The 21,256-nt window shown below is 34.1% G+C and overlaps 1 protein-coding gene across 2 annotated transcripts in view; it reads right to left on the reverse strand.

The window, feature by feature from the left end:
- Positions 1–21,256, reverse strand: part of Mdfic (MyoD family inhibitor domain containing) — an 84,047-nt gene that overhangs the window by 23,939 nt on the left and 38,852 nt on the right. For both annotated transcript variants that reach the window (XM_074064603.1, XM_074064605.1), the window contains one exon: positions 4,704–4,982. In XM_074064603.1, coding sequence (XP_073920704.1) covers positions 4,704–4,982 — 279 coding nt within the window. The remainder of the gene's footprint in view (positions 1–4,703; positions 4,983–21,256) is intronic.

The raw sequence follows: 21,256 nt of genomic DNA on the forward strand, positions 1-21,256 counted from the left end.
AGTCCTATGCAGTAGGTTCTAATAGTATCCCCATCTTAAAGATAAGATATGAGGAACAAGAGGTTAAGCAACCTGCCCAGGGACACACTATCTGTCAGTCAGTGGTAAAGCCTATATGGTACACTGATTCTAGAGTCTGTTTTATAATCAGTAGACCACTCTGCTTCTACGTGATTAAAAATTAGAGGCATCTCCCTGTACAGCTATCTTTCAAACTAGCAAAGATGCCATGTTTTTCTTGTTATCTTTTATGTTTTTTCTTCTACAAATTTAGGGAACTAGAGAGTGGAACAGGTTCTGCCCAGAGGTGGGGGGGGTGGTGGCAAATAATGTCTACACATGTAAGTAAATGCAAAACCAATAAAATAAAATAAAAAAAACAATTAGAGGATCCTTCTGGTTGTGGTAGTACATGTCTGTAATTCCAGCTTCTCAAGAGGGAGATTCCATCTCAACAAATAAAGCAGGAATGGTGGCATGCACTTGTGATCCCAGCTATGCAGGAAGCCTAGGTAGGAGGATTGCAGTCTGAGGTCAGCAGGGCAAAAACCCTACTTGGGGAAAAAAAAAAAAAAAAACTAAGGTAAAAAACGTCTCAGGGTGTGATTAAAGCAGTAGTGCTCCTGCTATCTAACAAGCACAATCTCTGAATTCAAACCTCACTACTAAAAAAACAAACAGAAAAAAGACTTGAGAAGACCCTAATTAATGCTATGGGTGTGGTGTTCTTCACTGTCTTATTCAGAACTTTTGTTCATTGATAGGCTAAAATTGGGTGTGTACTTCTCTATAAGTACTAAATCTAGGCTATCAAGTGTGATATATAAATTCAGGAATATTATCAAATATTCCTGAAAGATACTATAAAATATTTTTGTTGGAAGCTAAATTTCATAAAAATATGTAGCTCTAACCAACACACTTAAAACATATTAGGATTTATCATTCCTATGAAAGGAAAGTGTCTTAGAGTGTAATGAAAACCCTTGGCAATTTGAATATTATATGATACTAAATTATACTATAATTATTTCAAAGGTCAAGAATCTTACACATTTAGTACTAAAACTCTCCACCTGGGTGATGCAATCAGAAAATTTAAGGATGTATGAAAATATTTAATTACACAAAACAAGTAGAAATCTAATAATTTAATAAGCTTTGAGTAAATGTGCAGTATTTTCCCACATGAGGGTTTTTTTTCTTCTACTGCAAAAAAAGGCAATTTTTTAAAGAACATTTTTTTAGTGATTATGAGCACACATTTTATTTTCCAGGGCTAGTCTCAAGGAAGAGCAGGATAAAGTGGTTTGGAATAACCGACTGTATCACTTACTAACACATGGAAAACTGTGAAGATATTATGTTGGTTACCACTGTAAAAAAAAAAAAAGAAAGGCGGGGATTTATCCCAATCCAGCATTGTCAGGAATTCTCAGTCTAGTGGGAAGAGAAACAAATGCAAAGTATAGGGATGAGAGTGGCTTCTAAAATTTTTAAGGAAGGGCTTTATGAAGGTAAATATATACTAAAAAGAAAATTCCTACTTGACTCCCAGGTTTGTCACCTGCTGTGACATTGGAATGGCAAATAAATTACCTTTCTCTCAGAGAACTTCAATAAGGGAAAGGAAATAATGATTAGCAGCATGGACTGTGGTTTTTTGCTGGGTACCTGTTGACTTTGGTGGCTTCACTGAACCCACCTGTGCCTCAGTTTCCTCATTCATAGATAGAATTCTGTGAACATGTCATTCTGTGAACATTTAGTCCTCCTCATGAGTGAAGCATGTGGAATGGCTACTATTACATAGTAGGTTATCTGTAACTACATGAACCAATGGAAGCTTAAAAAGAATGTGATGAAGTGCAAGCCTACTAGCACTGGGGCCTTAGGTAACCCACAGCTAAAGATATATTACAAGGCCTCACCAATTCACAAGCACAACTATGCAGCTGGTTCAGTCCTTACCTGTATACAAATGATGGGCCCCCATCCTAACAGTGTTTATCACACGCGGTCAGCACAGGCTCTTAGTGCTGCTAGTGCACCATCATGAAAGAGTTAAACATTTAATTTTACCATCTGAACCAGAAAGATGCCCCTCAAGTTGTCAATATTATTTACATGCAATATAAAAATAACAAGCACAAGGACATGAAACCAAAAGTAACACATATTGTCCAAGAGAGCATGGTTAGCTGCTTCTGAAATTTTCAGCTAATATTACTTTGCAATTTGTTTGTTTATTTGCTATAAGAACAGCAGAAGCAGATTATGAAGATGTAAGAAAAATGTGAAACAGAAAGCCACAAAACTGAGAAAAGTCTAGCCACTAAATCTTCCTGTGGTCATTGCTTTTCAAAAAGGTTTCTATCTGTTTTTATTCACATAACAAATCAAGCCTGCTCAAGACCTACTGTTCTAACATGTAGGTCTCCTGAAACCAGGTGCCATTCTGGTCTCAAAACCATTTCTGTCATGCCCTGTTTGCTCAGACTGTTTCAGATCTCCCCAAAACAAGGAACCCAAAATTGTGTAGAGCAAGAGACCTGTCCTGAAAGCAAGACAGCTTTGCTATTAAAAATAGAATCACAAAATCTCCAAGCCAAAATGAACATTAAAAATTATCTAATTAAAACCCTTCATATTATAAAAAAAAAAAAAAAAAAGCAAGGCCAGAGAAACCAGGTGCCCCAGATAGCTGGTGATGTTTTCCTTTTACTTTGTCATCTATCAGCTCAATGAATTTACTTGCTTGGTTTTGTTTTTGTTGTTGATTTTGCAACACATTCCCAGGGAATAAACTTTACTTCAAGATTGAAAATCCAAAGAAATAACAAAATTGTAAGGCACAAGCTTAAAGAATGGCAAAATGAAGAAAATATGAAATAAGTGACGAGTTTTTATTCAGATTCAGGCAATCAAGAAAGAAACCCACACTTGGTAAATTCTATAGCCTAGCAAGGAAGATATGCATAGGACCTTTCACAATATATTTATACACTTTCCTTTGTATTTCATACTTTTCATTCCCTTAATGAGGGAATTTCCTCATTCCCTTTTCTGAGAAGGAACAGAAGAAGGCAGGAAGGAGAGTAAGGGGGAAAGGGAGGAGAGGAAGAGAAAGAATAGAACCATATTTCATTCAGTGTCGATTATCCTCCTCCTTCATGTTACTTATGATTCTGCATCTTTAACATCAGAAATAAATTCAGACCTGATATTTTAAGCAAGCAATAGTGAAAAATTCCATAAGCTATTTCAAGTTGGATTGATATGCAAATGCATTCTTTAGTACCAAAATACGTAAATATCAAATGGAAAACAAGAGGTTAAGAATGCAATAACTAAATTCAAATGTATAAAACAAGTAGATTTCAATTGCATTCAATTATTTCACCCAACCACCTAGAAATGAAGATCCTCTAAAGAAAATTGCATTGCCTTCCCAACTCCTTGGAGAGCCAGTTTAGTTAACAGCCTACCTATACTTCAGAGATGACCATGTAGCTTACATGTCAAACTCATTTTAAAATGTCAATCATGTCCCTTTCAATCTAATTAGTTTGGAAAGTAGTGTCACTGACCTGGAACTATGCAGACCATTTATTATCATATCATTTGATCAACCTAACACTTTGCCTCAGTTGAGTTTAAGACACCTGTAGCCAAAATGTAATATCCTTTCTCCCACTCATTATTGGTAACTCTCTCAATGCAATTTCCTATTTACAAGTCCATGAATAGGCATGGCAAACTTCACAGGGGCATCTCATAGAATATGCTTTTTAAAAATATTTCAGAGCAATTAAAGTAGAAAGGTAAAGAGAAGTAGAAATATATATATGTATATATTATACATTTATATAAATATATATATGCTGGGAGAAATTTGGATAGTTAACTATGAAGGAGATTTTTCTTTCTACAATATGAAACAATGTACCATACAAAAAGAGTCCATAGTTTGACATCATATGGTTTGTTTTATAATAAAGAAAAACATGAAAAACATTCTCAGGTGCATAGAATTTAACCTGACTTTAACCAGGCCAAGGACAGGATGAGGTAGAACTGAGGAGTGGGAACTAATCCCCAGGTCAAAGAGTACAGCCAAGTGTCTCTGAAGGAACCAAGGGCCAGAAAATGAAGAAGTTGGAATGGGGAGTATACATGTGTGTGTTGGGGGCAGGGGCAGAAAGGGGTTGGTGAGAGTGGCAGCAAGGAGGCTGGAAGATAACTGTCAGCAAGAAGGGCGATCACCTGCTCCATTCATTACAAAAGTAGGAAAATTATTCAAGCTTTTTCTCACTTAAGCTTTGCATATCAAGAACTAATTTGCAAGACAAAAATATAAGCAGGTAATCTTATCTCTGCAGTACAGAATAACAATTCATCAAGGAGAGAAAAATGCACAAGCTCAGCTATGCCACTAATATATTGCATTCTTATCTTTAAATGTGAAACTTTAAAAATGATTTAAAGTAGTGACTGGTCACTCTAAAAGATGACAGTGTAAAAGCAGGGTGTCAGTTGCCAAATCTTCCTTTGCTGTACGGAAGTAAGCAGCATTTTACCAAAAATTCTGTTTGTCTGAAGGAAAAGCAAGAATGCTCAATTTTGTTTGTTTTATCAAATTATTACTAGTGAAAATGATTTTACATCAAGTTTAATAAAATATTCATATATCTCAGACTTACCTTCAGGGGAAGAGTCTGCCTTTTGAGAAAAGACAGCATTTACTTTATTCTTCTTACTGATATCATTGTTTACAGACAAGCTGGACTGAATTTTTCTATGCATTTTTTGAGAAACAGGAGCTGAAAGTTTGCGATGATCTGAGGATGCATGCCTGGTCCCGTGTCGAATTCCGTTTCCATTGCTCAGATTTGTGTGGCCCCCATTCTTTATCTTGCCAGTTTCCTCATCACTGCATTCCTGTGCTGAAGTCTGCAGCTGAGGCAAGCGTTGAGGTTGGGCTAAGTTAAAAAACAGAAAAAGTTCATCCAGTTAGGAAATGGAAGTTTTTTTTAAGTTATGAAAATACATTCAGTAATAGAGATTTGCTTTACCCATGATACCAAATCTAAAGAGGAAAAGGAGGGAGAAAGAGAAAAGGAAGAGGAGGAGGAAGAGGAGGAGGAAAAGGAAGAGGAGGGAAGGCAGGAAGGAACATCCATAAAAGGAAAAAATGGAAGCTGGTTCATTAAAAAGTCACTTTATACAAGAACATAAGTAGTAGAACAGAAAAAATATATTTTTGACATTTTTAAAGCATATTTGAGTTAGAAATCTGAAAAAAGCAAATATATACTCATTTAGCAAAAACTGGTTATTTTCTAGATGCCAGGTCTTGGTTTGCTAAAGATATAGCCCTAATAATGATAAATTACTCAGTAATATTTTGAAATAAAAGTAACAATCGATTCAGGAATACTAAGCTGTCAATGAAGACAGCTGAAGACAGTTTTAAATCCTAGAGAAGGAAATCTTTTCTATATTTATTCTTTAATTTTATTAAAATAAATAATTTATGAAAAATTAGGAAAATATAGGAACTCCTTTAATTTGATTCAACATATTTACCAAAATTGAACACCAGCACTTTAGAAGTGCTCCCATTTGGGTCAGAACCAAACAAAGAATGCCCAGCTTTATCCTTTCAAGCAACATTATACTGGAAGACCTGAAAAAATAATACTCAAGGAAAAGACAAAGACAAGTCTGAGTTGTATACAGATTGAATGGTCTGGGATAAATTAAGAGACTGTAAATTCTCACAAATTAAGGATTTAGAAAGATTTATGCAAGATCAGTCACATAAAAGTGTACAATATTTCAACATGCTGATACTAACCAATTAACAAATAGATAAGAAAAAAATAACTCAATGATAATCAATATAAAATTCCAAAAACCCAAATGCCTTTCCACCAAAAAAGTGATAAATATCTAGAATTAAACTAGAAAAAATTATAGGATACTACTGATAACCACAGAAGAATGGTTATAAATATGTTAATTCTGTTAATATGTTAATTCTTTCAGATTTATTTAATTAGTGCAATTCCCATTAACATTTCCATGGGGCTTGTTTACAGAACTTGAAAACCTGATCCCCAAATAAGAAAGAGTAATCAAAAAACACCAAGGAAATTTTAAGGGGAAAAAAAAAAAAGAGAGTGGTAGGACTTGACTTATTAGACATGAAAATTTATTATAAAATTATAGTAACTAAAGTAGCATGGCACTTGACCAGGCATGGACATAGAAACCAATGAAACAGTGCACTCCCAATATGTAGGTGTGTGCACATTCATGTGTGTGTATCAATCATATGAATAAAATTGGGATATATTAAATGCCTACATATGAAAGCAAATCTTTTTTAATTTAAAATGAAAATATACAAGACTATTTAATTGCATGATACCGAAAAGGACAAATGAGTTTGGTTCTTTAGACAATGAACTGTAAAAGCAAGTAGGGTAAATATTCACCACTTGTGTTGCCCAGTGTTTCTGAACACACAGATTTTGGTAAATTCCTGTGTCCCAGCCCTAAAGTCCTCTACAGCTAGGGGGCAGGTGTATGAGTTAAATTCTTAAATTCTGTCCTTTTACTTTCAGAAGGAGAAGAATGCAAGGCGTCAACCACACTAGGAAGGTGAAGTTTCTCAGCACAGTCAGTGGAGAGGTGATTTTTTGCCTTGGCAGTGGGGTACAGTTCTGACTGGGCATCCTAGCAGATAAGGCACTTAATGTGAAGCAGAGGGGTCTCATCAGGGAAAGCCTTACTGAATGAAGGGGGGTGATCTTTGGTCATGTGACTCTGGGGGAATCTGTGTGCTGTGAATAAATTTATTTTCTATTTAAATTAGCCAAGATGAATCCTGGTTTTTGCTAAAAACACTGATGAACTTATCGGTTTATATTGGTTAAGTAATTAGATTCTTATTAAAATCAACATATACCTTGACTGTGTAGATTTTAACCAAAGCTTTGTGAAAATTTTACTATTCCATAATACCTTGGAATTTCAAAATTTCAAACTACTGTTTTAACCTGTTTATGATTATGAACAATCATGAAATGTAAATTACATATGACTACTAAGAACCCTTTGACTTTCCAACTTTTGCGTATAAAGCTGGGGTGACTGTACATAGTGGTAATAAATGTCCACATGGGAAAGATTATCACCTGGGGACGGGCTAAGACTTGGTGCATATTTTTACAAAAAAGAAAAAGACAGTGTTTATTTGAATAGGTCTTCAGCACACCATCGTTTACATCAGTTCTTGTTCACGTATCCTATGTATCATGAAGAAAAAAAATTTAACATATAATATCAATCATTATATAAATATCATAATATCATCTACTAATGACTGTATACTTTTAAGAAAGAGAATAGATTTTTTGTTTAACAAATAAGGCATGCTTTCATGCTGTCTATTAGCATTAACACCTGATTTATAAAATTGATCCTGTTACACTTTTCAATCCTATAGTGATAAACAAAGGGGAATAATGGTCTAAAAAGTAAATATTTGGGAATACCCAAAGTAATGGTCATAAACGTATCAAAACACCTATGTTCAAATGAAAATGAAACAGAAGAAGAAGTTACTTTCCCATGTAGCAGCTGTACACTGGTCCCTTCTCATGATCAAAATCTAGAATCAACGTATTTAAAAAAGGAGATCTATTTCTTAGGAATGTGCAATCGTTTGATTAAGAGATTAATCTGCTGTTTCTGTAACTTCTTGTATCAACTAGAATGACACCCTCATGATTGCTATTGAATCTAAAGCTAGTTATGCATGTGTATTTAAAAGATGCCAAAGAATATAGTTAAACCTAATGGGATATTCTTTTCACAACACATTTTAGTAAGCTCTCCAAATAAATGGAATGTTTAGGGCCACTTTTTCTCTAAAAATAATAATTCAAGCAAACTGAGAACTTGGTTAAGTCAAAATGTCATTGACCAATGCTGGGGAAACTTCTTTACAATAAAAATAACCCATCATACTCCAAGAAAATTTAGAATTGTTATATAGTAGGTAAACATTCTCAATAAATAAAAGTGATAAAAGAACTATGCTGCCACCAAATTCTAAAACTGACAGACTTGACCTTTTTCTTCTATCAGAATTGACTCTTTACAAATTACCGAGTACTGCTGATGTGATAGTATAACGTCCTTAATGATTCACGTTTCAGTCTTCAAACTCATATCCATTTCTGATGGCAGATAAATGATAATACATTATTTTTGTTTCACTGTCACAAAATTATTTTTACTATGCTCTGTATTATGGCCAGGTAATCAAATATTACCTGTTCACTTCATTTTTTAACATTAAAACAATTTTTTAGCTGAATGATTTTGGTATTTGTGTGCAGTAAGTCAAATCTGGATAAGCCCCAGATATTAGTTATCTCAACAGACATTAAATTTAACTTTATGGATCATTTGTTATGGGTATGACTTTAATCTTACACTAAACTTACAACTAATAGCAGTAGGAAACATGATTTCATTTTCAAATAAAGAACAAAAACATTTGATTGATTAAACCACAATTACTTAGTTTAAAACAGATTTCTTTTCCTTATTGTGTAGACGTTGTGTATGGCTTTAAAAAAAAAAAGAAGCATGCTAATATGGGAATGACACACTGCTTCTTAAAACACAACTGATGTCTAGGGACCCTCGCTCTCCCTTTAATGATCCACTGCTCTCATTCAACTGTCTTTCTTTTTTCAAATCTTTACATATGTGACAGCTCTCAAAAGTAGACCATGGACCATCTGGCATTTTCAGAGGTGTAACTTGTGCAAATTCAGCTCTATTGGGAGTGCACTGCTAACTTCTGCCTGCGTTATAAAGGTACAATAGAATGTAGAACTTATGAGTTGTTTTGAATTATTCATTTTTGCCTGTATATTCAAGAAATTTTACAAACTCTGCATTTTGTACTACATAATCACATGCATTAAAGGTACAAAGAAACTTTTTGACACCTCTTTTCTACAGAAAGCTGGCATTTTGTTTGATATGTGAACATTCAGCATCTGTTATATCACTCTAAACAGGATGGGTGCTTCTACAAAAGACCCCATTTTAAATTTACTCTATATGAGCAAAAAATGTATTCTTGATATTCAGTAACGAATGCAATACACATCAAAATTTCAAATGCCAGTTATGAGAACATTCAGCATCTTCAAACCTGGATAGCATTGGTCACCCGCTTACCATATGTGTAAAGATTTTTTTTAAGTCATTGCTCACACAATGCAGCATGATTGTAATTTTAATATCCATGATGAATAGTTACAAATGTCTTAAGAAATACTGTGCTTTCTAGGTTCAAATGTTTTCAATCAGGAAGGAAGCCAACAGAATTAGCTCTAGTAATTTTCAACAATAATGATAAATATGAGAATAAATAAGTCAATAGCATGAACATCTTTTGATAATATTTTTTTAAAAAGCCAGATGACATTGTAGCTTGTTATGAGTATAATTGAAACTGCAGCTTCTGGGGTAGCAGTATAAAGCAACATTTTGCTGTAGCATATAATCTATTAGCAAGTGCAAATAATTTTCAGTCGACAGCCTCTTTACACAAGTCAGATTTAATAAAATTACAAAAGAATTCTCATGCCACTTAGCCAATTTAAGTGGTGATATACACATAAAAATAAAGGTTAAATGCTTAGTTAAATCCCATTCAAAAGATCGATATTGAATATGGAAGAGGATGACTTAGTGTAAATCTAAATTAGTTTTCTCAGAAACAGTCACAAAGTTTTTACTGGGTATTCCATGCTATGCTACTCCATGGTCATTACGGAACAAAAACAAACACAAAGAGGAATGATAGAGACTTTACATAAGTGAAGAAAATATATTGACTATGTACAAAAACATTGCATATATTGTATACATTAAATGTATGTATTACATATATTAAATATAATATATGTTATGTATTAAATATGTTACATATTTTAAAATATGAATCTACATAGACTAACAGGTTTAAAAGGGAGATGAAAAGTTACTTCAATATGACTCTGAAGATAAAACTAATTCAGTTTTTGTTGCTATGTAATGTAAATTTAGACTAAAATCATTTAAATTAAATGTGATAATACTCCGTCTTTTTATCAGCTTGACTCAAATCCTTCTCAAAGTGCAGACCCTGGGTAGCACCAGGCATTTTCTATATGGGTTTTCTTTATTCCCCTCTATGGTCCTTTGAAATTTTTTATTTACTTCTTGAGCCTCTGAACTTTTGTCACATGTCCTACTTTCCATCTTTATTTTATTTAATGTATATATTTAATATACTGGAATTTATTTTGAAATTCTAAATTGTCTTTGATCAACCCGAGGATCCCAATCAAATTCTGTGACTCCATGAATGAGAACTCATAGAATGATTGTTTAATGATTATGTCACATCTTACATCATTTTTAACATTAATTCAGTTCTAATTGCTGCCAAATAAATCTCTAGGTAGCAATAAGAACTACTACTACTCAAAACAAAGGGATAGAATGTTAAAACTTGTTTGGGGAGGTAACTGTTTATTCTGCTTAAGCAGATTTAAATAATGTAAGAAGACAACTAGCTCCCCTCCCCAATCCATTTTCCCCATTGTCCAGGGAAGATCCTACTTTCCACCCTTCCCTTGCAGGTAGATTCAGTCATGTGTCCATGGTCTCTCTGAAAGAATGAGAGCATAATTATTTCTGCCGCTTCTAGGCTTGGGTCTTAGGGCTTGAGTGTGTCCTCTATATACTGTCTTTTTGTGGTAACAGCAATCCAGCTTTAACAACAGCTGAAGGAAATATCTTAAGAGATGGGAAACCAAACTGAAAGAATCTCCAGGGCACCAAAGAGCAGAGCCTTTCATTAACCTGAAATGCTCACCGAAAAATGTTATGTAAAAAATTAACTTTGACACCACTGATGCCATGGAGTTAATGCTGGCACTTGTCCCCAAGCATTAACAACTTTTCTTGAGACCTATTAAGCACCATGCACAGTGAATATAGGTAAAATATACGTAAATTGCCCATAGCCAAAATGACTAAAACACACCAATTTTTACAAAAAAGAAAATGTTTACATATTAATAAATAATCTATCAGTAGTAATGAAAGATTGCTGCCACACACAACCCATACTACATTTTAGAAAGCAATGTTTAAGGTAAAGGATCTGATTATTACTGAGGTACAATGATGGTATCAGGTAGTTTTGTAGGAAAAAGACTCTATCCCTGCCTTACTTTGCCATTTAAGATAATTATATAAAATTCAATCAAATTTCCACCCTTAGCAAAGTGTGGAGGATATCAGATATGGTGACCAACCACTGCAAACTGAGATAGTCACTTAGGTATTGGATTCCTGCAGGTTTCCTCAAACATGATACTGGTAACAACAAATGATGAGAAGCATGTAGATGTTGAACAAGTTGAATTAGGGTTGAATTCTAGAGTCTTTCCCAATTCTAGGTCTTGAGAAAGTTACTTCACCTGCTGTGAGCATTAAGGAATTCACTTGGAAAGGAGAAATATAAGTCCTCTGAGTACTGGAAGGCCTAGCTTCCCAGTCTTATAACCCTGATTTTCCCTTCCCTTATTCTCACCCACATAATTTCCCCCATTTCTTTCTTATTTAAAATTTGTCTTTTAGTTTTCAATTCTATATTACTGTGTTACTAATTCTGTACTTTCCTGTCAATCAACCCAAAACTTCTTTGCAAATAAACATGTTTCAAATGAATATGCAAACATTATCTTTCATTTTTCTGAAAAATTAAAGCTTGACAGAAAAGCAAATTAATAATAATTTTTGAGGAACATAATTGGCATTTTCTTTTATGATTTGTCTCTAGTACTAATACATCCTCAGACTATAAACCAAAGAAAAACAAAAACTACTGCTACATTCCCGCCTCACACTTGTTTTTATCCTCAGCTTAAGTTAGCAGGTTTTATTATGCATTGTTACAACAAGCTTTATGTATGTACTAAAAATACTTTCTTCCTATATAATCTCAGAGCAATATGATATTTTGCTATATCTCTTGTTCCTTCACTCAGCAAGTATTTTCATCATTTGAGTCAACTGATAAAAGTGACCTCCACCTACAATGATTTATAATTGTGTAAGGAGTATATCTAAATAAACAAACATATATGTACTTATTTTTTTAGAAAACAATTACCCTAAATAGTGTTTGTGCTTGAAAGAAAACATACTAATTCAATAAATAAATGGCATACAGGTGTGATCTTACCTTTTGGGAGAAGTACAGAGGATTGAATTCAGAGCCTTACACTAAGCAAGCACTCTAAGACTTGAATGACACTCTTTACCCTTTTGTTTAGTTTGTTTTCCAGGTAGAGTTCCATGCTTTTTTTTTTCCTTTACTGTTGTGCTGGGTGGGGGTACATGGTGGCATTTTACAAAGGTTCTTACAATGTATACATGCTTTTGCCCATCTGACCTCAAACTTTGACAATCTTGTCTCCAGACCTCCTGAATAGCTGGAATTATAGGCGTGTACCACCATGCCTTCCTCCCAAATCTATTTTTTATGTTGAAATTTTTATAAGATGGTACCTTATAAGGAATAATGTCTTTAAAAAAAAAGGATAACTGCTGAGTTTTCTAATAGGTGATAATGGGCATATTCAGGACAAATACATCTGTGAGTTTTTAAAAGATATAAAAGACATTTGTTTTCTAGAGAATCAATTGATGGGCAAACGGAAGTTTGAAAAGTCCTGCTATTACTGAATATCTTTCAACAAACAGCAGCTTTACTCAGAATTCTCAAAACAATAGAAAGACAGTAAGTATAGGATGACTACTAATGCTTTCATGTCCAGCTCATCAGTTAAATATTTTTTCAATTTTATTAATATTTTATCATATGATTTATAGGGAAAGAGTCTTTAAAATGTTACCTGTATAGCTTCGTATACATTATTATTGAACAAAATGCCTAACAGGCTACATCAATGGGGTAGGATATATTCAATTATTATTTTGTAAATGACATTTCAGAAATACTTCACTTAATCAAGCTCAGCTTCTAGAAGCATTAGGCAATGCATTCTACAGTAAAATTATAGTGGATATTAGTTAAAACTAGGGGCTAATAATAAAGCCTCAGATGTTTGAAGCTTCAGAATTCACCTGGAGGCTTTACACACTGATCATAGCATTTAAAGACCACAAAGCACATAGGAAGACCAACCTTTAGGAAGCAAGCAGCAATCTTAGGTTCAACTTTATACATACATTGACATTTGAAGAACTGCAGAAGTGCTTTCTGATATAGGTCCTACACCCAGCCCTGTGTTTGGCTCCCTTCAGCCTTCTCTGTGTGATTCAGATTTGGATAAGGCAAGGATACCAATCACAAATACTCTGATCCAATATTAAAACATGCATTAGGAATAGCTTGCTGAAATGTGAAGCTAGCTAAGTAAAAGAAAGAATGGAAGCAAGCAGATCACTCCATCTCTGTGCCACCCCAAAATTAGAAATATTAAACAGTAGTGAAGTAGTTAGTTCAAGGTGCCTTTAGTTATTAGGCTGCAGACCATGTGTATATTGAGGCTGGAGTGCTACAGTTCTCTGCATGTACTTATTCATGGATTGACACCTGGACTTCAGCAGTTACAACAATAAAATGACAAACTCCATTTGTCCAAGGTAAAAGCCAAGTAACAAAAACAGGCAGCATTATTAAAAGCTGTTTCACTTGCAAGCAACACAGCCACTGCTAGCAATATGCAAATAAATATGCTACAGTATAAATATAACTCTGTACAAATTTTTAAAAATCATTCTAGCCAGAGTACAAGATTTGGTAACTAGAGGAAAGACTGGAATTCAGACCTCACATGCCTTTCAGCAATTCATAGATGTATAACCATAAGGAAGACCTGGTAGTCAGTGATCTGGGACCACTGAAGTAGAGATAAACATATAGGTTAGTTAAATTGCAGCAAACAAATTATTTGTTACCATCTAAATTTAATATGCTTACTAAAGTGGTAGAAAATGGAATAGGATACATTAGGGAGGAGAAAGACGAATGGTGATAGATGAAGGCTTTTGCAAGGGCCTCCTTTCTCCCTTCTCATGAGTAGTTCAGATAGCTCATTCCATGGGATGAAGGTTGAGGAAGGAACAAAAGCTCTCTACTCACAGAGGTAGGGTTAGTGCCAAGAAGCCAATGAATGGGATAGGCAGATTTGATAAACAACCAATAAATATATTAAACAAGTTGTATTGCTAGGGAAAAAATTCTTTAACTAGAAAGTAAAAGGTTTGTGACTGTTCCACCCTGAGGTAATCCCCAAACCTAAGACCTTGTTACCAACTACAGAACTGATAAGGTCTTTCCAAGGAAATTCATTCTGAGGCTCCTTTCTCAAAGAAAGCTTTGATGGACACCAGCAAGGGAAATCCTTTTGGCAGAAAATCCTATAGTAAACAAGTCTGCTGGCCCCAAAACATAGGTCAATGTCAGGGAACAAACTGTATAACAAGTTGTTTAGGATAGGCACTAGTCATATCCTAGACTAGTACTTTACTTTGGGTTTTACACTGTGGTTGTCCTATGCTTCCGTCATCACTCAACAGATATGTTTTAAGCTACAAGATGCAGGACCAGGAGGAACTATGTCCAATTTTGATTTAGGGCAAATTTCTGTGTCATTTACCAGGAGGAAAAAAATCATCCAAGGTCTTTGGAACAATATGACACTATTTCTAGATATATCATCTGAATGTGACTTTGATTTGTGTCTCATGGGGAAAGATGAAGTGCATATATGTTTGTGAGAGGGGCAAGTGGATGTCATTAAGTAAAAACAATATGAACTTATATGTACAGGAATAAAAAGTATTCAACATGTTGGTTAGTCAAGGTCAGAACTAGAGTAGAATGGTCTATGACCAGAGCAGACTGGTCTATCCAACATCACCCCTTTCTCTGGGTAACAAAATAGATATTAAATAGAATGGGACCTAAATTTACTCGTACAAATTTTTTCAAAAATAAAGTGGTTTTAGTTACATACATCTAGTATATAGAGCTTGGCAATGCCGGACATTTGCTGACTTGCCTTGATAGCACAGAAAGTTTCTTAAAAATAAGACACCATACTTCTAGAATTCAGTCAACCTTATCAGTTACATACATGCTGACAAAGAGCCTTGCATGATGTTCAGCACCCAGTGGACACCCAGTGAAAATTAACTGATGATGATGAATTATACTAGCTTTTAAGCTGTCACTTGATCCCAGCATATTAACAACCCTCCTGAATAAATCAAGCAACAGTTTGGTACTCCGTACCATTATAAACTTCATCCTTTACCTTCATGAGTCTAGGGAATTGCTATAAAAGCATAATATGAGGATAGTGGAACTGTAGCAAGAATTCAAGAAAATCTCTCTGTTATAACAAGGGAATTAAAAGACTCAGTTATAGATATCATAGGATGTGTAAAGAAGTACATAAAAATACTAGTTAAGTAACCTTTTTGAAAACAGAATCAGAAAAGTCAGTGCCACATTATATATTTAAAATGGTTTTTTTCCCTTCTTATAATAAAAGCGAAGTCAAATTAATGGACAAGAGAAAGTGGTAACTCTTTGAGATTAAGACAGTGGAAATGCAAATGAAGTTCCAGTTAGGAGATACAGAATTAAGTAAAGGAAGATGTAGCTTGCTTACTAATCATAAAAAAAGAAATGAAATTTATTTCTGGTAGCTAATACAAAATAAGTCAAAAGAAAAGCAAATTCCATTATTATTAATTCCCCCCAGAGCTTTGATGTATCTCATAACCCTCAAAGTTCATTGGTGAGTAGGTGCTACTGAGAGGGCATCAATAAATTCCCTTAAAATATGACCTCAGACAAGGAAACCTCTGTGCTTTAATTCTAGTAACAGTTCTTATTACAGATGATCCTCTCTCTGATATAATTTGAAAATATAGAACTGAAAGCAAAGTTTTAAGAATTGACTCAAAGACCATCCAGGCCCTAGTACTCATGTCCAAACCTGACAGAAGATCCTGGCAATTTTCCTCTGTGAAGAAGTAATGAACAGGGGTTAGGGTGTAGCTTAGTAGAAGAGTGTGTGCTTTACTGAGCTCAAGGCTCGGGGTTCATTTCCCAGTACTAAAAAAAAAAAAAAGTAATATAAAAACTGTATAACTATACAACATTATTAAGAAAATTGTGGCCATAAAGCTTTTCAAATCTGCAGAAGTAGATTCACATATATGAATTTTAAATTATTTTTATGTGTGAATAGTAGGTTCTGACTAAAACATAATAGGACAATTTCCATGTACAAATGAATAAGTAAAAATAACATTCTCTTTTCCTTGTCTCTCCTCCTGAGATTAAAATCTTGTCCCTCTTATAGGGCTGCTTTAATTTTTTGGAGTCCAATTTGGGAAATGTCAATGATATACTCTTATCTTCATATATGGAAACAATGTTAACCTCAGCAGGAATAAAATGTTACCCAAGACATAAACATCAGTGAATGGCTAAACACAAAGGAGCAAACACTTTACCACATTTGAAGATTCACGTGATTGAGATCACTTATACAAATGTTTCTTCTCCTAATTTTCATCATTAAAACTCACTAAGTCTATCAAGGTAACTGACTGGACTAGGTCATTGAAAAATATTTGTTATTATATACTATGGTGTCAGGCACCATTTTTAAGGATAAGGGATATTACAGAGAACAAATTTACAAAGACCTTGCCCTCATAGACTTACGGATATTTATTATCTTGAATAACAAAAAATCCAAAGACAAGACAGCTCTAGTATTACTACTTTCACAGCTTAATATCATTGATGAGAAGTTCCCAAAGGTAGGGAAAATAATTGTATTTAGATAACATCACTCAGTTTATTTTTCCCAACTAAGATATCAGAGTGAGCACTATGCTCACAGACCCTCCTTGTTACAAAGACCAGTGGCACCTGCACGTCATTCCTTAACTTTGGGGATTTTCTCTGAAACACAGAACACTAACTTTTACCTTCGAATTTTGAAGATACAACTTGTTACAGTAATATCCTGCTAAAAGTAAATTTATTTTCTAAATTTGCTCAAAAGTTTGCTCTCATTTATGAAATTCTGGAATTCAGTCAACTTTATTTTTCAATTACTTAGTAACATTTGATGAGAGTACAAAACACTAAAGTAACTTTAACTCTAAACTTTATCTTTAGGTCCAGCATCCTTTAGAATTGCACATACCAAAAGACTATACTTCAAACCAACATTGTAGAGAGGTGTTATTCTTTTTTGTATCTAATAGACTTTAATCAAGGTTCTCTTCTAAGGAAAAATAGAAAACAAAACTAAGAAACAGTATAAGAAAACAAGAATACAGTGGGAGAAAAACAATGAAACATTAAAGTAGGGGATACAACAGAATAGAATAAGACAAAGAAAAGATGATGATGATGAATGAGAAAGAGAGAGATTGTGAGACAGAGAGAAAGAAAGCATTTGAAAGTGAAAGACAATGCAGATTACAAAACTGGCTTTTTGCTTCACTGCTTATTCCAAATAACCTGTCACCCACATATTCAGTAAGCCCTTCTGCCATATGCCTTGCCAACAGATCTTTCTTTCAAATGCCAACTGTGCTCCCTATCTCTCCTCTCCCGCCATCTTCCTTGCAACCATGAGTTTATGTCCTCTTTTATCTAGGTTGTTGTGGTCTCCTGACTAAAGCTCCCTGCCCTCCAGATTTTTCCTTCCAGCCCATCTTCCACATCACTCCCAAAAAACATTTTTCTAAAAAATAAAAACAAATGCTGTTTATATGAATGCCCTAGATGAAAGCTTCACTATTTACCTAATCCTAGGATAAAAACATAACTTCACTAAATCCTTCTCAATGTTGCCTCCTTCTCATGTTCCATCAGTTTCTCTTAATTTCCCATGGGATAGCTGCACTGAATTTCTCCTTCTCCTCAAACATGTCATAGTCTTTTCACATTTCTGTGCCTCTCACTCACTACTCCTCTCTTTAAAATGTTCTCCATGGTGGTCTCTTACCTCAAACCTAGGTCAAATTTCATCTGACCTCCTCCTTTGTTGGAACTTTTTTGGCCCCAATTCTCTGCCTTTAGAGCAATTGCTTTTAAAGGTCCCCCCTCTCTATAAAATTTATGTGCTTTTATAGCAAGAAATGTGTTTCATTCACTGAATAAGACTTTATTAAATGTGATATGCAGATACCATATACATTCAATACTATTCTGAATAGCTACTCCAGCAGCTAGCCACTAGAAAAATAACACAAATAGGATAGAAGGAAGCAAAGTTCTCCTGCAGAGAACTTTATATTACCCAATATTAACTGTTAAATAGAATCTTAATAAATACATAGTGTTTTCTTAGAAAAGACAATAAGGAAAATATAAGCGCAATTATCTTCCCCTGTACCTCCCTGACATAATCTGATTTCTTCTACTTTCCCTTGATGATTTTTAGAACCTGGGGCAAGTTATCCAAATATTTGCCTCAGGTAAGTATTATCCCTCCCCCCCATTCTGTAGTCCTATAAACCTATTGTTATTTCTAATTCAAATTAATTTGAAAAATGAAAATGTCAAATTTATGCATTATCACAAACCTCAGACCAGTGTCATCAATATTGTTTTGTATTCCAACAGTAGACAAGAATCCATAAATAAAAACTGAAACAACAAAAAATTTTAGTACTTGATGATAATAGTGGGTGGAAGTGCCCATTATGTGTAGAATTGTGTTCCTGTTGCTATGAATTCTTTCATCAAGTGCTTATTTTACATCTATTATATATCAGACACAGAGCTAGCACCAATTAAATAGAGATAAAGAAAAAGACATTATATATGTAAATAAACAAAATATAAAATTGTAAATTATGGTTAACTACTACAAAGGAAAAGTATGACATGTAACAGTATTTTTCCAAAAGCAAGGGGGAATATTTTAATTTGGATAACTACAAAGGGCATTTCAACATAGAGATGCAGGGAAAGGAACCTTGCAAAGAGGAATACAGGTCAGACTAGCAACATGTGCAAAGCCCTGAGGCAGAATAGGCCTTAGTACACTAGTCCATGGGATGAAAAGCCACAGAATTACACATGCTGCCCTTCAGACCACATATATTTATCAGCTAATTCAAATGATAAATATTAACAAACACACTAGAAAATCATGGAATGTGCTTCAATAAACCTTCCTGGCAATATTCTTCCAGATATTGTGCTTCCTTACTGTGTAAGCCATTACCATAATATATTATTCATTTGCAAGACCACTCTCAATATAACTGATCAGAAGTTGGCTAAAATACTTACTTTGATTTGATTCAAGGCACTCGCAATAAAGGAGCTTTTAGGAAGTTATGTAAAGCAGTCATCAATTGTATACAGATGTAAAATACAGCCACAATTTGGAATATTAGGAAACATTTATAGAAATCTTATACTTTAATTACTTTCCAAGAAAGAAAGACATAGGTTCATTTCTCTGAAATGGGCCAGCCTATTATGCTGACATTCAGTGAAAATTGTTCTTAAGCTGGAGAGAAAAGCAGGAATGATTTGATGCTTTTTAATAAAAGGATGTAAGAGAATCATGCTCTTAAGGATCTGCTCAGATTTGAGAAATGAGACTATAACTCTGATTTGTATTTATCTTTATATTTTATTTTAATTTCCTAAACCAGCTTCCTCTTGCTCCATTAAAACATATAATTATCTAGCACTGGTTCTCAACATTTCTCCAACTTAAGAGTTTATTTAAGTAGCAAGTTTGGTAGTATCTTATGCGATTTGAAAAAACATACTCCTCTTGAGAGTCTTATCTCTTGCCTTGTATGTTCCATGGGAGAATCATAATTCTCATGCTGGACAACAGATGGTTAGAATGCTAACCAAGAGTGAGTTCTGTCACAAAGTCAAACTCTCAAGAGAGAACAAGGTGGACAGTTTGAGAGTGAATTGAGTAAGTTTATGTATGTGGGCCCTTAAAAATTCCTATTAATTTCTAGTAATTATTTTCTATTAACATAGTTTTTCAAATCCCAAATTATGGCTTATGAATTGCAAGTGGTTACTATATAGTCTCATTGTTAATGAAAGATCATTGTCAAGAATTTTAACCCCAGTTCTATCATGAACCACTTGGGTGTCCTTTGTCAAATGCCTCACCATTTTCATCCCCAATTTGTCAACTGAGAAGCTGATTGAACCATCATTCCTAAGGCATCTTCCCTATCTTTAATATTACAAGAGCATAAGTCTGTGGTTCACTGTAGGTGAACAATATGCAAATAAAGTAATATCTAGGAAGAAATCTTGAAATCATCAATGTAAGGGCCCACTTCACTAAGGCCTTGCAATTTAGAGTCTAAGCCATCTTAAATAATACTTATCAACATTATTATTTAAGTTTTCTTCTTTTGAAGAGAAACAAGTAAGAAAGAGTAGAAGGTATGACACCGTACACAGAAATAGTCTTTGAGAACTAGATTAACCACAAGAGTAATAGTAATGATTGAACACTTTTCAACGTACCACAAATAGTGATTAACAAATAAATCACACCAGCTCTGTTCTAAGCCAGGTGTCAGGGATTCAAAGCTACTACCAGTGATGATGGCAACCAGCAGGAGGTAAGATTAAATCTCTGCCACTTTTTTTTCCCAATTGGAAAACCACTAAACAAAAGAGAATATGAAAATAAACTTTTTCTCTACTTATTCATAATGTCTGCTTCATGACCATCAATACTTACCAGGGAACGTTAAAAGTGTTTGTCTCATAGGGGAAAAAGGAGGGTATTTCATCCTTCAGGTACTTATTCCACTGAGTTCCTTGTGTTATGTAGGACATTTTCCCATAATGTCTCTACTTACTATCTTCCAGAAAGTTCTTGACATATCTGATCCATCCAGTATTTTCTTATCTGTTCTCATTCTCTTTAAATGTATGTCTTTAAAACATATTGTTGATTTATTTGTCATTTGAATGGGTTTTCTCAAAATAATGGAAAGGATACATTTAACCTACTGTGCTGAATAAACATGTTTTATTTCATAAAAAAAAAAAACCCTCAGGAAATTTGGCAAAAAGTTAACCCTTATTATATCT

This window comes from Castor canadensis, chromosome 2 (genome assembly GCF_047511655.1).
Source record: "Castor canadensis chromosome 2, mCasCan1.hap1v2, whole genome shotgun sequence".
Classification (NCBI taxonomy): Eukaryota; Metazoa; Chordata; class Mammalia; order Rodentia; family Castoridae; genus Castor; species Castor canadensis.